Source organism: Rhamphochromis sp. 'chilingali' (assembly GCF_963969265.1).
Source record: "Rhamphochromis sp. 'chilingali' genome assembly, chromosome: 20".
NCBI lineage: Eukaryota > Metazoa > Chordata > Actinopteri > Cichliformes > Cichlidae > Rhamphochromis > Rhamphochromis sp. 'chilingali'.
This window is the reverse complement of record NC_137947.1, coordinates 11586951-11603877: the sequence shown is the minus strand read 5'-3', so window position 1 is coordinate 11603877 and position 16927 is coordinate 11586951. Positions and strand designations below refer to the sequence as shown.

Sequence of the window (16927 nt, the reverse complement as noted above, 5' to 3'; positions counted from 1 at the left end):
TTCTTGATAATCTTGTCAAAATTGATGGGATTTATGAATACAGAAAAATATGGTCAGATTTTGATCCACCATACAGTACCATCTGGTAAGCATCTGAATGGCAACAGCTTCATTTTTCAGCACGAAACCTTTGCTAAGAGTTCAGGCTGTGTTGAAAAATAAAGATGGTCATACCAAATATTGACTAAGCTCAGTAGAATTGTAAAAGCTTTATTTATTCCCATCTGTATTTGCACATATTTTAATAAACTGCTGGGCCTATTTCCTGCTTTTCTGAAAAATATAAAGAAATGAGGGGTGAAGTTTTGCACAGTACTGTAGATTATGGTAGAATTTAACTGCTGTGTGATTGTCTTTGTGTGACACTTTAAACTCTAGAGATGGATGTGTTATAAATAATTCAATGAATGTCCCAACTGGACAAAAAGGCATGAAAAAAAAAAACACATAAAAGAGAGAATAAAGTGTCCCCAGAGATGTAGCTCTGAGCGCTGTAGGCTGACACGGCAAAAAAAAAAAAGGCAGATTTAAATTACAACTTCATTCCACTAGGTGGTGTAACAATCCATCCAGTAACAACACTTTTTCAATAGTGAAACAGCTTAAATCGGTATAAAACTAAGCAAAGGTCATGAAATAATTGTCCTGCTGTACCTTTCTCGTCAGATGTTGTTTGCTTTATCTGAGGCTCAGCTGGAGAAACAGCCTTCACTGGAGTTGTAGATTCAGGGGTCTCAAAAGCGCCATCAGAGTCTGAGCTCCTACAATAAAAGATGAGGAAACATTAAGTGAAAGGTGCTGTGAAGCAGGCCGATACCCACTGGACTATAACGACCCATATCAGGCTCATTAACATAAATATCCATCCATCTCAAGAAAAAGGTGAAAGATAATATCATCACGAAGGACAGAATTATTTTCCAGTCGTGCAGCTCTAATGTTATTCTTTATGTCACGGTATGTTGGAGGTATTTTTAATCAGAGGCTACACAGTTTATTACACGCTTGCAGTACATCATGTGGGAACGGCAGTAAGAGTATTTCCTGTCATGTGTGATGGTTTAAAAAATTTAAAAAGCTCCAGGCTATGATGAGTTTATGTTTTCATTTCTAGGTGCTCCAATGAGAATGCTGAATCTGCAGTGAGGTGACAGATAACGACACGCCTGAGACAAAGCATTACCTTACACAGCACACACTAAGACTCAAATATACCAGAAAGCCTCAAGAGCCTTGATGAGATATGACAGCTATAAAATACAGGAAATACACAGGAAATACGGAAACACCTGAATTAAAACAATGAGAAATTAAAGCTTTCTGCGTGCAAATAAAGTCTGTACATCTGATCATTCTCAGCAAAACACACTCAAGTACACAAGTGGCAGCGAAGCTGGAAACATAGCCTGGCTACCCAGCTTAATGCTATGCTGATCAATGGATTATCTGACGGTATATGATTCCGGTCCCCCATCCTGTCTCACCTCTGTCTGACCGGTTCCCTGGCAGCCCTGATCATGCTGTCATGACGTGAGCCCCAGGAGAGACGGCGAAGGAGCCCCAGAGCCGGATCAGCGTCTGGGCTGTTCCCGTCTCCTGCCCCACCCAGCAGAGTGTCCCAGCCCCATCGAGCCCACTGCAGTGGAGACAGAGCCTGCCACGCACTCACTGCCATGGTTGCTGGTGGGTTGCACCTCTCCGCACCAAAGCTACTGCCTGACACACAGGTAGGAGCCCACAGATAGGATCCTGGATGCAGCCTTCCCTCTGCCTTGTCTCTTTCTCTCTGTCGTCTAGTATCCAGATCTCTTTGTCTCTAATCTACAGTCCTTTCATGCTGCTCTTCTTTGTCATCTGTAGCCATATCAGTTTGTCTCCACTCCTGTTCAGTAGGAAATGCTGTCTCCCAATCTAAATGCGACCGCCTGCAGAAGCCCACCTCCAGCAGTACACTATATTCTCTCTCGCTCTCTCTCGCTCTCTCACTCCTCCATCCCTCTACCCCTTCCTCCTTTTTTCCTGAAAATCTTTGCTATAACCACACTGCACAGGTCTAAAACACACCAGCCAGTTAAACCTCATTCTCTTGGATTGTATATTATACTGTACTGCAATAACACCATTTCAACTGGCATGTAATATATGTTACAGCACCCTTTAATCTTTTTCTATTCATACTGTCCATTCCTGCCTGAATTCAACAAATTTTGCTTTTCTTCAAGCAAAGACACACAGAGATTTACCCCCCAGGCAAATTCCAAAGCTTTCAATGGCTGAAATAAATGTGTACCATGAATGAGAAGGGTACATGGGACACCACTTAAGCCTTCAATGTGGTCAATAATAGAAACCAAGCAAGCTAGCAGTAATGTAGCATTACATTACAGCAACAGCAGATACTGCTGTAACAATATCGCATGCATCTAAAACATGAATGTTAATACACCAACAGCATATCAAATATTAGGTGGGCGTAATTAATACTTGTTTTTTTTATCTTAACTCTACAAAGGTGCTGTGATGCCAGATGAGACAGCACATGGTCTAGATGTGAGACAGAGCTGTAATCTCTGTGAGGGCCTAGTGTGTCCCAGCAGGATAAGACGGGTATGCCTACAAATCCATCTGGATCAGTCACTAGTAACTGCTTTGTACATTCAGGTGGTCAGGCAGGCAGTGACACAGACAGTTTCAAGGACAAGGACCCACTTACAGGGAGTAATATGCAAAGAGCAAATAAGCTTACAGACCACCGATCTAGGTTTACTGTACAAAATAAAGCCACTCAGTTAATTCATTGATAAAAAAGAAATTTAGCCGCCTAGTTAATGTTTATAAATTAAAAAAAAAATCTCAAAAGCTTCTACTTTCCAGATGTATGCAAATAAAGCAAAAAGGCAATAACAAAGTAATTAGGGCTCATTTCAGAGCTCTGTTTATGTCCTTGTGGATAGCATTTTTCATGCAACTGCAAACACAGTGTTGCTATGGTAACTAGAGGTTGCTCGCGCCATATGTTCCACGAATACGGAAGAAAAAAAGCTGTCTGGATCCACGCTGTTGAAAATACACACACAACCTAAAAAGGCCCCCACAGCTGACTGAGTGAAGTATATTATGATACGTGAAATGCTATAAATGCACACTGTAGATCTACACAGAGGTAAGCAGCTGTTGCATCAGCATCCTTTTGTTCAAAGCTCATTAGGAAAAACATGATCAATTTCTATTTACTTTTGCTCTATTACTTAATCCAGTAAATGTCCTTATTGGCCATCATTATTCTAATTTATTCCACTGGCATCTATTCGATCAAACACCGACAGAATTTATATAATTAAATGTGGATATCATGGAAATTAATAAGATGAATAATAATCACCGGGGAATGCCCACTGTGTTCATGCAACCATATCAGCAGCAGCTCCTGTGCTACATAGCAGCTGATGAAACATAGAAAGAAGATGAGCAGGGTGTGGGAGAGCAGTCGGGAATATGGGGACGAGCGGAGACAAAGAGAGCAGCAGTTAATAGCAGCCTCTCGCAGGCTGAGATGACTGCCTGGAGACAGAAACTCTGCAGCGTGAGGCAGGAAGATGCTGCTTTTCAGACAGCCAGCTGTGTCGCTGCTTCCAACCGAATCCAACGCAGTCTGTCTAAACAGCTTTCAGAGCGCTGGAGGGAGAGCCGCCGGGAGAAACGGGGAGCAGGGTTAAAACCGACACAAAAACAGAATCCGGCTCAAAAGAATAAATTTTAAATTGTAAATTGAGACGAGCAATCGTCCGTTTTTTGCAAAAAGAGTAAATCTGCCATTGTCACTAAAGAGAGAAATAAGGAGACATGGAATGAGATGGGGGGGGAAAGAAGAAGGGAGGGAGGACTAGAGGCAGGCTGATGGTCTCCAAGCTGCTGTTTGATTAGCCTTAAAGGATTAGCTGCTGCACACTCCCTCCATCAAATCTTGACTGTCATACATCCCCAAAGCTAAACCTCTACAATTCATTACATCTTTGTTTTCTGCTCCTGATCCAGCGATTTTTTTTCCACTCTCAGCTCTGCACGGGTTTCAGCATCGGGCAGATTTGTGATTTGCTTTTAGCATTTTGGCCAACAAAGAACCTACTTCCCCCCCCCAACAAAAAGGGAAAGAACAGTGTAAAGTAGCAGTAGCAATAATCTTTATCTTAATCTGTTGGATGCTTCATAGCAATTATGAGTGACAAAATAATTATCACCAAAGAAAATGGATAATGAAAAAGGCACAACTTTTACAAAGTGTCTTTTCTAATAAGGTAACGCTGTGTTTTGATCTATACTAGGAACAGAGAAGGAAGAGGAAAATATGGCATCATAATGAAATATAGAGGCATACTATGCCTGTCCTAGATAGTTTAACTACAGAGGCCAACAGAGGGAGCTCCGACACATTTATCCTACTGATGAATGAGTCTGAATATGAAATATTGCATCATAGCCACTGTACGCTACAACCTATTTTCATTTTACAAAAGCACGTGCACAGTTTCTAGGATGGGATTAACAGCCTGCAGAGGATTTACAGTGGAAAAAAAACAAACAACTATGACATCTGCAAATGATTACTGAACCTGCACTATCAAAATAATCTCTCAAACAGCAGATGGTTTGAAGTTTTCGTCTCTCATCTCCATCCAGGCTGACGTCAACTCTGATCAGCGATCACCTGTAATCTGGGGTCATTTGTCCAAAGTCTCAGAACAAGGAAGCCATTAAGATAGAATGTCAGGCTAAGATAATCTTTATGAGTAATACCACACTTAGCCTAATCTGACCAATGACTGTAAGCAGATGGCGCATTAAAAGGCAACAGGCCAGGCTGACGCCAGTAAAGCAGGCGATCGGCAAGTAGGGGGCTGCAACATCTCTCTCCATTTGGATTATGAGATCAGATGCTTGGTTCGTTCTCCTACCTTGGAAAGCAAAGGTAGGCGAGAGACAATGCCCCAGTCCTCATTCAGTTAAATTCAATTTTATTTACATAGCAGCAAATCACAAAAACTGTCACCTCTAGATGATTTATACTGTAAGGTAACGACACTACAGTAATAGACAGAAAACCCCCAAAATCAGACGGCACCCTATGAGCAAGTACTTGGCGACAGTGGAAAGAAAAAACTCCCTTTTAATAGGAAGAAACCTCCAGCAGAACCAGGCTCAGGAAGAAGCAGCCATCTGGTATAATCAGTTAAGGATGAAGGGAGAAAGACAGGACATGAGAACCAGAGATTAATAATAACTAATGATTAAAGAGCTTGGACTCTTGTTTTACATTTTAAAATAAAATGTGACTGAAAAGAACTAAAAGTCAGTAATTTGGTCTTTTTTCTTACACTCCGATTAGTAACATATAATGTTTTGATGTGTGAAAGCTTCTTATTAGTGCCTTAAACAGTGTTCCACAACTGATGGAGTAAAGTAGAAGTCGTACTATTAATGGTTGGGAAAGCTCTGCACACCTTTAAGAAAAATAGCTGCTGACTTTTATTACAGCTAGCCTGTGATAAAAGCTCACAGCAGTGAGTTGTGAATATTAATACAAAAGTATCCAGTCCTCCGAGGCCTAGACTTTGTAGGACTTTAAGATGAAAAATGACTTTATTATGCCATTAATCTTTAATTTCTACAGCACACAAACACCAGCGTTCAGTCCATTTCCCTGATCTCTCTCCTCTGTTGCTCCCCCGGGCGCAGTAGTGTGTCTGAGTTATAAATAAAACAAAGCAAAGTGGAGCACTCTTGCTCCGTCTCGCTCCCTCTAACTCCCTTTCTCTCATCCACTGATATTCCCGTGGTAACTCCCTCCCACCCCACACACGCAGCCACACACACATGCAGCGTGTTCTATTTCAACACAGTCACCACGTCCCACTCCCAGCGCGTCAGACGCGTCCTCCTTCCCAGAGAACGAAACATCACCCCACCAGCTTCCCAGCAGTACTTGCTGCACTGTATTCTGGCTCTGCTGAGCCAGGTCTCATCCGTACTGTAGTCGCAGGCAAAACGATGTGCATTTGCATGCACACGTGCTCCGATTTCCTCATCCTTGTTGACATCACAATAGCAAACAACAAAACAATACTGGCATCCTCAGCTGGCTACACAGGAGCGTTACAGGCTGGAAAGGTTTTGTGGGCAGAATGCATAGGGAAGAGCTAATAGGCTGAAGTGGGAAGGTTTCAAAAACAACAACAACAGAGGAGGGAAACAAAAAAGTGAGCCACAGGGATTGTCTTCAGCCTTCATCTCTCAGCCGTATCAGTGACATAACCAACAATCAGCCCTGTATGCACCTATAGTCACAAGTGACGGCACACTGAGCATTCGTGTGGCATGAAAGACTAAGGCAAAGCCATGAATTCATAGAAAACAAACACACCACATGTCAGTACACCTCAGTTCTCAATGGATCTATGATGTTGTTCTCCTTGTTAATGGGTTTGATCACACCTCTGAACATCTTCAGACGCCACACTGAGCAGCGATGCAAGAGTTAAAGTTAAGTTCACTCACATGTGTTCTTGAGAGGGACAGGGACTCTGTCCTTGCTCCATGGACTCGTTGGCTCCCATCCTCAACTAGCTCAGCACCCCTGCCCCCCCCTGCCTCTTCCTGTTCTCCGGCCACCCTCCACATCCACCTGCTACCCCCAAAACTCCTTCCTCCTTTTGATGGTGATCCTTGCAGAGCAGGCAGGCAGGGAGCCTGTACCGGAGGCTGGCTGAGCGTACAGTGCTGCAGTGCAGAGGATGAGCGAGCTTCTCGCATCAGGAGCAAAACACGGGATGATTAAGGGCTCCTCACTTTATGCACATCATCCCCGATCCTCTACACCTCTACAGACGGGGAATGTTCCTGCTTCACATCTGGCATTAAATAAAGCTACAGGAGGGAACAAAATATCCAAGAGCAGGATGTAAAAGAGGGAATGAAGCAAAACAAAAAGGATGTAAGTGTAATCCTGTTTTCATGCAAGTCTCTCAGAGGTGCCTCTTGTCTCTTTGGTTGCTGAGATCGCTGAGCGGTGTTGCTGCTCTCGCTGCCTCCTCCCCCCTCTTTCCTTCACTCTCTCCCCTGACACCAGCCTCCTGTGCCTTTAAAAAGACAAGCAGCTTTTCTTTTCTTTTTTTCATCTGCTACTGCAACTATGGGGGAGCCAAACAATAGCAGTTTCTCCCCCCAAATCCAGTCTGATTAAGAGACGCTTTCCCCTTCACTCTGTTTTTCCCTCACTCCCGCATTACCAGCACCTTGCAAATTTGGCTCTCTCCTGCCAGGGTCCCTCTGACTCGTGCAATGAGCTGCATAGTGAAAATGTCATTTTTGTGCCTCCTTTTCACACAATGGAAGCTTCCAGCACTCGGCTTAGCCAACCAGAGTGATGCACGGGGTAAACAATAGACTCTGAGAAACTATGCGTGAGTGTGAATGTGTGTTATTCAACTTCAGCTCCACTATAGTCTTCCCTTGAAGACAGTCGAACAGTGCCTCTATGAAAAAAAACACAAATTATAAAAACAAAGAAAAAATTTTTTTTAATGCATTTCTGTGTGACATACAAAGAATGGAAATAAGAGTAGAAACAATATATTTCCTACTGACTGTCAATGAGCAATAGGAAAGAGAGGCACTGGAAATATGAGAAGAATAAATCCATTGTAGACTCATGGGAACGTGAGGAATTGAGGACTCACTACAATAACATGAGCCCGAGGGACTGGTAGTCACAGTGAGTTGCTGTATTGAGGTATCAGGTATCTTATCTTTGCCTGGGAGGACAAAAAAAACACAATGAAATGGGGAATCTCCAATTCCGCCCCCAAAACCTAACACAGCATTTGAAAGGGGGAAGTGTTTGCATGTAAACATGGGAGTCCATTAACCCTGATTTTCACAAAGAATATCGATGTGATCTGAGACGGGCATGACAATCGATATTCCACGACCCGAGGGGACAAGCAAACTCAAAACCCACAACTCACAACACAGACCCCTTCTAAAAAATATTGATCGCCCAGTGTTCCCCCAAGATTGGATGCTTTGGAAGGGGGGCAACACGAAAGTGGGTGGAGACTGGGTGTGCTGGGTGGGAGCATGTATAGACAAGTCTCCCCATCTGGCATTATGTGGAACCTTCACTAGGTCTTTTATTGCACTTAGAATAATATGTGATGTTTCATCTGAAGAGTGGAGAGGCTTTACACAAAGACAGAAGCATGGTGAACATGGTCGACACACAAGGTAAAACCAAAAAAAGGAGAGAGCCTAGCACATCTGGAAAATGGAAACTAATCTCTGTGCAGAGAAATTAAGTAAAAAAACAAAAGAAGATGTTATTTCTATTCTTTTTCTACTCCTTTTGAGACTTCAGCACATACAAGTTCTAGATGATTCCATATACAGGCTGTAGTATCTAGTGCAGTGCTGTTTGTGGAGTACATGTTCCTGTCATATTGAATGTCTGACATAAACATCCACCTTTTGTCGCAGCTTTAAGGGCCTGGCCTTAAACTTGAGCTTCGACTGCACGCTGAAAAAAATAAAGAAATGAAAAATTCAGCAGACTCAGGCACTGGAAGATATAGCTCTGGCAGATTTATCTGAAAAATTCATAACGCCACTCAAGAAGAATCAGGTCATCACAATCCATATATACAATATACATATGTATATATAGCCTTGTTGAAGTCCTTTCAAAATGAACTTTAGGTGTATTAAAAATCCACAACATACAGCTTTGTCTGCATTAAATATGATTAGAAGAATGCAGGACATGTTGGAAAATAATCATTTAAAGCATAACTAGAATTTTATGATGTAGAAAGCTTCATTATGAAAGGAACTTCAGTGTAGCGGGTCCACATTGAGAGCAAGTAAAGTCTCAAAGTTAAAAAACAAACAAAACCAATTATATATCGAATAATGTGGCACCAAAAAAAAAACTTCATAAGAGACCACAAAAATTTGGCCCTCAGCAGTGAGCTGTAGAACGATCCATGGCTCTGTAAGCAGTAGGGGGCTTTTTGCTTCCATGGGTCACTGGGTCACTGCAAATCAAAGCTGTACTGAGAGTTCGCCTCCTGATTGGAGTGTTCACCTCCGGGTCACAACGCTCCCATCCACTGTGCACGAGGGGTCACCGACAAATATGTTACCAGTGACAAAGCTGTGGCAATAATCGAAAATGGGACACTAACTCCGCATTTGTTCATGTTTGTAGTGTAACTCCTAAGTACAGGGAGACTGGAATAGCTATGCTTTCGTTCCATTAAATCAAGAAGTTCTAGGATACATCTTACAGGAATCTTGACTTTAGATGACGACACATGCTCCTCTGATCCTCCTGCCTTAGAGCTGCTGACTGAGCAGAGTAGTCTCAAGCTTTAATTCTTATATGCCAAGAAAAACCTGCATTCCTCCCATTAATCACTTGTGGGACTGACTCCTCGGGTTGGCACTTACAGTACACTCCTCCACCACACCTTGAGATTCAGTGGGATTTCTTTTTGTTTAAGTAAAAGACGAGAGCAGGCGAGTAAGTGGAGCACCTCAAAATGAAAAAGAAGCTGTTAAATTGGAGCTGAGATAGCCATCAGTCTAGTATCCTGATTACAGTCATGTGGTCACGTAAAATAGCGGCGAGAACACATTTGCCACAAACACATTTCAAAGAAGAGCGTGAGTTGTTTAAATCCTATAATCTTGCTTTGTCCATATTCTGAAATACATGAATTGCCAATTAATGTAACAGCATGGGAGGAGCTTTTGTTTTGAGGGCTTTTGCCAGAATCCCGTCAGCTGTCAGGAACTTACTTCACACAAAAAAGCATGTCTCTAAGATGTGTGGGAGGCTTTAACGGATTAATTATTCAGAATATTTGTTTTGGCTCTGTTGCATTCATCTCAATGTGATATAATTATTACTCTTGAAAATCAATGAGTCATTTATGAAAAAGGGACAAAATATAAGTTTGTTTTTGTTTTTTGACGTATTGGCATTTTCATTACCTCATAGCTATAAAGGTCAATTTTCAATTAAAAATAGTTTTAATACTGCCCAGTGTATAAGTCAAATTAATGTCTAGGAGCAGAGAGGGTGTGGCACATGCACTCTAATACTATAATAACCTGTGTTTAAGAGGTGTTTTTGCAGTGCACATAACTCAAAACGCAATCTACAGATTAAATTTATATATACAGCCGCACTGGCACTGTTGCTGTGCGTGCAGATAAATGGGAAACTCGAGCATCCAATCAGAATATTCAGTCAATGTTGCCGCACTGGTGCTCCACTCCTCTCCAGTTCTATCTAACAGGCCTCTCAGATATAAATAATGTAGCATCAATATGCTCGCCTTGCATTCTCAAAATCAACTCTTAGTGAGGGGTATGCTCACAAAGCTGAACAGTCACACAGTTTACATCTGCCACAACCAAATGTGCAGAAAACAGGTTTGGTCATTTGCTCTAATTGAGCATATGTGCATAATCCGGCACAGGAGAGCTGAGGTGTATTCATGTGTGCTCCAGGTTACTGCAGCATCCAGACGGCAGAGTGCAGACACAGTCTGGCAACACAACATGAAGACTGGACTCTGCAAACCCTCTGCTGGTGGTAAATGACACTGCAACAGGGAAAGTGGCTGAGTCATTCCTTCTAATATAATAAAGTCTATGATACAGTTGCAAAGGCCAAAAGCGGCTGCGGGGGAATGTTTAAATGAATAAACTATACTTGAAACAAAAAAATAGTAATCACAGTGTCAAGTAATTCAGTGAGAAAAATAATGTTTCTTAAGTTGAAACAGCCAGTTAAAGGTCAAGATATGTGCTATACCACATTAAAGGACTACTTGGTTAGACTGCACTGCAATACTAAAAACTGCGGAAAGTTTAAGCATCAATAGGTACATTTTGTCTTGGTGTTTCTGCTATTTTCACCATTAACAAGCCACAATTATACAGTATGCATTTGGCTTTCCATGACCACTAAGTTCACATTTTGCAAATCTTATTTTCTTTGAGTCCATGTGGTGGACATGCATAGCAATGGTATACTGTAATTTTGTCAGTGGTGTAATGAGACTGGGTGTTCACATAGCTGTGGTTCTTTATATAGAAAATGTCAACAATGCTGTGTATCATTTATCTATATATGGCCAGCACTGTCAGGAAATATATGTCACAATTTTTCATATAGGAATAAATCAATATTTAAGCAAACACACCTAATGCTTTCTTGCTGACAATTAGATATGACTGATGCCACCTTCATAGTAAATATGAAGCAGGAGCTTGTAGCTAGTTAGCTTAACTTAGCCCGAAGACACAAAATATAACCCAGTTCTCCCCAATCACAAGAAAAAACAACACATTTTATCTTTTTTTTCTTGGTTTGTACAAAGGATAATAGTGTCTTTTTTGATGTGCGTCTACTTCTCACTGGAAAAAAGTGTGCAGCCACCAAAGACATATTCAAGCACACAAAGATATGCGAAGACAGAATATAATAAGAATATTAACCACAATGCTAAAATAGTCCTTTAGCTTTGAATATTTGAACAGGATAGATGATTGATTTTGACTAGTTTTCTGTTTAGTACCTCTAAGAATCAAGACTTGTTAATCAAGTGTGCCAGATGTCAGTTTAATGCTGTAATTTGACCTGAACCTAATGACAGTTAACAGGATAAGGAGAAGACTACTTTTTGTGAAGCACGCTAAAGAGACAAGTGTCAGCAAATCTACGTCAAGGACTGAATGAGAACACACAGTCACATCACCTTTTTACAAGTGCCAAAAAGATGAAGAGGTTCAGGAGCAGCCACATGTTCATACCTTAAAGGGATATGGCAGGGTGCAGAAGCGGGGTAAACATCCTCACAGGGGTCAGCAGAAGATGCAGGAGGGGAGGCAGGGGCTGGGTGAGGAGGACAGGGGGACGCAGGCGGGGTTGGTAGGGCTTCAAGTGTGTGACCCTCTGGAAGTGTGGGGACGGAGGTAGGGAACTCTGCGGTGTCTCGGAAGTGAGTAGGAAGGAGGTGGTGATCGGAGGGTAGTGGTTGAGGAGAGGCGGGGGCCAGGTGACCGCTTTCTACTTTGTCACCGAGGGAGGGCCTGCATGGGAGGGAACACAAAACATCAACAAACAGACCAAAACAAGAAAGCCAAGTTTGGAAATTTGGAGTTCCCACTCAGTTTTTCTCCAAATTCCCATCCAAATGGCCCATGAAGTAAACTCACCACAGAGCAGAGTAAATGTAAGGAGGATCGCTCTGTTCTGTGCCATCACTTAAACCTAGCAGCGACTTGAAAAACAGAAGACTCGCTCCAACCATCCTAAGAACGTTTTGTCACCTCTCTCATCGCTCCCCTTACACGATAGTCCATGCTTGCCCTACGGAGAAGTAGCCCACTTGAGGGAGTGCGGCTCTGTCATCATCGGCCACCTGGTGGAGTGGATTTGGCACTGATCCAGGCCCTGCTTATCAGGAGTGGTAGGCTCTTCTAATCTGACAGGCAAGGCGATGGACGCCCTTGCAGCTGTTCCCCACTTGGGGCATGCCTCCTGTTTAGTGCTAAAAATATCCCAGTAGTCGCTTCTGGAAAATAGAGCTTCACAATGCCTCCATAAAGTAAAGCACATGTATCGTGTGCTTACGCTCAACCATCTGCTGAGCTGCACTTTTTAAATGCCCCTGCCAGCTCGTGTCAGACTGAAACAGAGCTCAGTTATTCGCCCTCTCTCTCCGCAGCAAAGCCTGAACTTAATAGCATTTAATGAGGGTGTGTGCTTTTCTTAAGGGCGCAGCAAGTTACAGGTTACATTTAACAATGTGGTTATTATCATTCCACTACAAAGCAGGGAATTTTCTAATTGATGCAAGGCCACTGCATACATGATTTTTAATGTTCTCTGAGTTCAAATCAGATTTTTTTTCTGTTTTTAATTTGGTCCCATTCCTCTCTTTTTTTTTACCCACAATTAGAAACTTACACCAGAAGGCCAAAGCTATACATGTGCCAGCATCTGCGGCCAACTTGGCACATGCAGTTTGAAAATAGAAGCATAAAAGTGTCATAAAGCTCACTGCTGCCTCCGAAGATGGACAAAAGCAGTCCTGGGGGGCATGAAGACAAAAACATTTTGTATTTTCTGACTCGCTGCCTTCTAAATGTAGCTAATATCAGCTGACCCGCTCAGGTTAACAGCTGGCGATTTCCAGCCAGGTTCTGCCTCCAGATCCAACGTGCATGAAGTAACAGAGGCTTCTCCTTCCAGAGTGGGATGAACAAATTAGATGGAGCACATGTGCTCATTTACAGCCAGACATCAAACAGCTTAGTTCTACTGTTGGCATTAACACCTGGAGTCTGCTCAATACAGAGTTTACTGTAAGTAATTCAGCTGTGCGCATTACTCAAAGGCACCTCACGGGCAGTTCAAAGAGAGCACAGATATGACAATTCTCAGAAAAAAGCACCGATCCTCTAACGCCCATGCTCATGACTTTGCCAACTACAGCATTCACGCCAAACACACGCACACAAGTTGAAAGCGACCAACAAGAAATAACAAGACACAAAGTCCAGAGAGTGTGTTTAATGAGTGTTTATAAGGATGACTGTTTAAGAACACACGAATGCGCGTTTCATAATCATTAGCCAATGCTGAGCTTAAAGTATTATTAGGCAGGCATGAAAGTGGGTTTTTTTTTTTACTCCACTTGTGCCGGCACAGGCAAATGAACCTACTATTACCATGGCAACACATCTATTTACAGTACAATGTGGGTTATAGGACATCCTACCTCTGTTTTGAGAAATATCCCACATTCTGGGCTAAAGAGTCACAGCTGTTTTCCTGCGTTCCTCAACAGAAAAAAACTAGCTGTGCTGCTTTTTAGAAAAAAAAAATTTATATGATACTTTTATGTAATGCAGTCACGAGCCCTCAATGTTTCCTGGAAGACCCAAAAACATTTATTAAATCACAGAGCTATGATTTAGACTGGATTTATGGACAACTTTGATTGTTAGTGTTGATCTTTACCATTACTGAGGAGATTTCCAAGGAAGCATAACGTGTTCTAACCTGTTTTTTCTTTTAACATGGGAGGAGGTGCACCTTTCATTTCACAACTTAGTTCTGGAAAAGCCTTCTCTTCCCTTCGTCTCTCTCTGCTCTTCCCTCCCCTCCACCCATCTGGTGAGGTCAGCAGAGGCAGAGCATAATTAGAACTAGTTACCTACAGACCATCTGCTGCATCCACCTGGAAGGACGTACGCAAACACGCACACACATGCACACATAAAACTACCAGAGCTACTGTTTGTCAACTCACCCAGATTTCAGCCATCACACGACTTCAGAGGTTACAGTAATTACAGTAAGCGATGGAAATGACCTGAACTCCAAAACAGCGGAGCCGATGACCGCACGTCCCAGTCCTCCTCTCCTCTCTCTTTGACTCTCGGACTAACTCTGTCAAACAAACTCGCACCGCAGCACATGCTCGAGTGTTTCTCTGAACCCTGGCTTTTGTTCCACTCTGTCTGGTCTGTGCAAATGACTTCAGTGGGGCTGAGTGCCTGCCCAAATTCCTCCCACTACAAGCTTCAGTTCACAAAGCCGCACAGACTGAGTAGGACTGACAGCTCGGACAGCCTTCGGGGGCGGAGAGAAAAAAAACACAATGTACACACAGACACACACACACACGCGCGTATCATATCATATATCATATGCTGTCACGTTTGTTTCTGTGGCACATGTACGCAACAGTAACTGTATCTTTTGATGAAACCTCAGGGAAATAACATTCTTCCTTTTTCCTGCTCTGAACAATGCTGTGTGGATCCAACAGCAGTGATGGGACAAGTGTTGAGACTGACAGGCAGCAAGTGCTAATCTGGCATGTGGGATGGCTCCACGGCATGTGGTCGGAGACAGTGACAAATAAGGGAATTTGAGTTAATGAAGATAGGCCGAAAGGGATGGATCCCACGGAGAGGTAAATGGAAAAGCATTGTGCTTTTACCTAATTCTAGTGAGAAATCTGGCTTTTCGCTAAAGGAATTAGTCAGTCCAACTTGTGCTGCTGAAATGCTTACATTAACACTGACTGATACACTGCTTTACAGCGCTTATTTAACTTGGAAATTTCAACAACTACATATAAATCAGTATACATCTGAGATTCGTATTAGTTCGTAGGCACTGTTAAACCTCTGTAGACAGAACAGTCACCCAGACACCGTTGAAGTGTCTGAAAGCCAAAACAAATCCACCAAGGTTGTTTTCCAAGCACACGGAAATCAGTTTTAAATGTGTGGCACGCACAGCTGACCTGTAAAGCACATGTCCCCCAAAGCTCCCTATTTTACACACATCTTCGCTCCAATGAAATGCATCTGATAGATCAGTACAAAGGAAATGTTATGACAAAATCTCCTTTGTTTGAATTATAAATGATCTCCAGTTGGGAAATCACTAAACCACAAAAACTTCAGATCAGCTGGGGGTTAAATGGACGTCTTTTCTTGAATCCAGACCCCGAATGCGGTGTGAAGAAGAGCGAGTCTGTTGGTTAAAGGAGTTTCTAAGGAAACATTAGTTGGCTGTTTTACTTAAAGCGGTGAAATGTGTTTCCACTGGAAACTGTGGGCATCAATTCAAAAATATGACAAGCATGTGATACAGACAGTAAAAACACTCACCCACTGTCCCGTAGCTCTGCAGCCGGATCCTGAACAGCCTCTGTTGCTGCAGTTTCCTCAGCTAGGACTTCAGCTGGCTCCACGGGCTGGATGTCTAAAGGTTTTTCCACTAGCTCCACTGGCAGCTCGCTGACCGGCTTCTCCTCTGACTGTGGGGACTCTGTAGTCGGCTTTGTTGTTTCTTGTTCTTCATACTTTGCTGGTTCTACGAGCTCATTATCATTAGCTGTTGGTTCTGGGATCTCATCTGTCCTTTCTCTTGCCTGTTCCTCATTCACTACTTCTGTTGAAGTAACTTGCTTCCTTTTTGGTTCTTGAACCTCATCTGGATGCTCTTCTTCTTCTTTCTTGGCTGCTTCTGGAAGCTCTGCCTTTGTCGTTTCTTCTTCTTCTACTTTTATACTCTGCGGTGGTTTGGAAAGCTCTGCTATCTCATGTGCTGATTCTAGGAGATCTCCTGCCTTTTTTAAAGGTCTGGGAAGGTCTACTGGCTTCTTCACAAGATTCACAGGTGGGATCTCTGCTGTCTCCTCCGCTGCTAGTTCTGGTGGTGGGGTCTTCTCCTGTCTCACGGGAGCTGCTATCTCCTCAGTCGGAGTGAGAAACTCTTGTTGAGGAGACTCCAGAGATGGAAAGGGTCTGAGAAAAAAACAACAGAAGAAGAGAAGAGGTGGGGGGTTTGTTGTTTAGTTTATAGCACATGCTCAAGGAATTACTCACAAATCAAAAATGTGTGTGTGAGCAAGAGGATGTGTGTGGGTGAAGTGCTCTAGGTATGTTGTTGTATTGTGTTGAGCAGTGTGTTTTGTGTAAGAAAGGCTCATTCTTGCCCCGGGGACCAGGGACGATGTCACGGCTGATGTCACTCTTTGAATATAAAGGGCTGCATTACTTCCATTAGACTCCAACAGGCACAGTCATCTGACCCGAGCTCGAGTTAATACAAAGTGCAGCTCTGTGTTTACCTCCTCATTCATATTCATTGTCACACTGCTCTCTGTAATATCCCTTCAAACAAGCCTTGAACATGGTGCTACTTGAATGCTAAGTTAGGGGAACAAAATGCCAGAAATCTTTGGTAAAAGACACAAAAAAAAAATGTAGCTGTTTGTCCAGTTCATAATTCGTTCCTTTCCTCTTTCTATTTTCTTTGCCTTTTCACGCTGAG

General features: G+C 42.7%; 1 protein-coding gene across 14 annotated transcripts in view; it reads right to left on the bottom strand.

The window, feature by feature from the left end:
- The window catches only part of tacc2 (transforming, acidic coiled-coil containing protein 2), a 44563-nt gene that overhangs the window by 13685 nt on the left and 13951 nt on the right, over positions 1–16927 (bottom strand). For all 14 annotated transcript variants that reach the window (XM_080868254.1, XM_080868255.1, XM_080868249.1 and 11 more), the window contains 3 exons: positions 15760–16398; positions 11878–12156; positions 655–761 (listed from right to left, as the gene is read on the bottom strand). In XM_080868254.1, the coding sequence (XP_080724380.1) occupies positions 655–761; positions 11878–12156; positions 15760–16398 (1025 nt within the window). The remainder of the gene's footprint in view (positions 1–654; positions 762–11877; positions 12157–15759; positions 16399–16927) is intronic.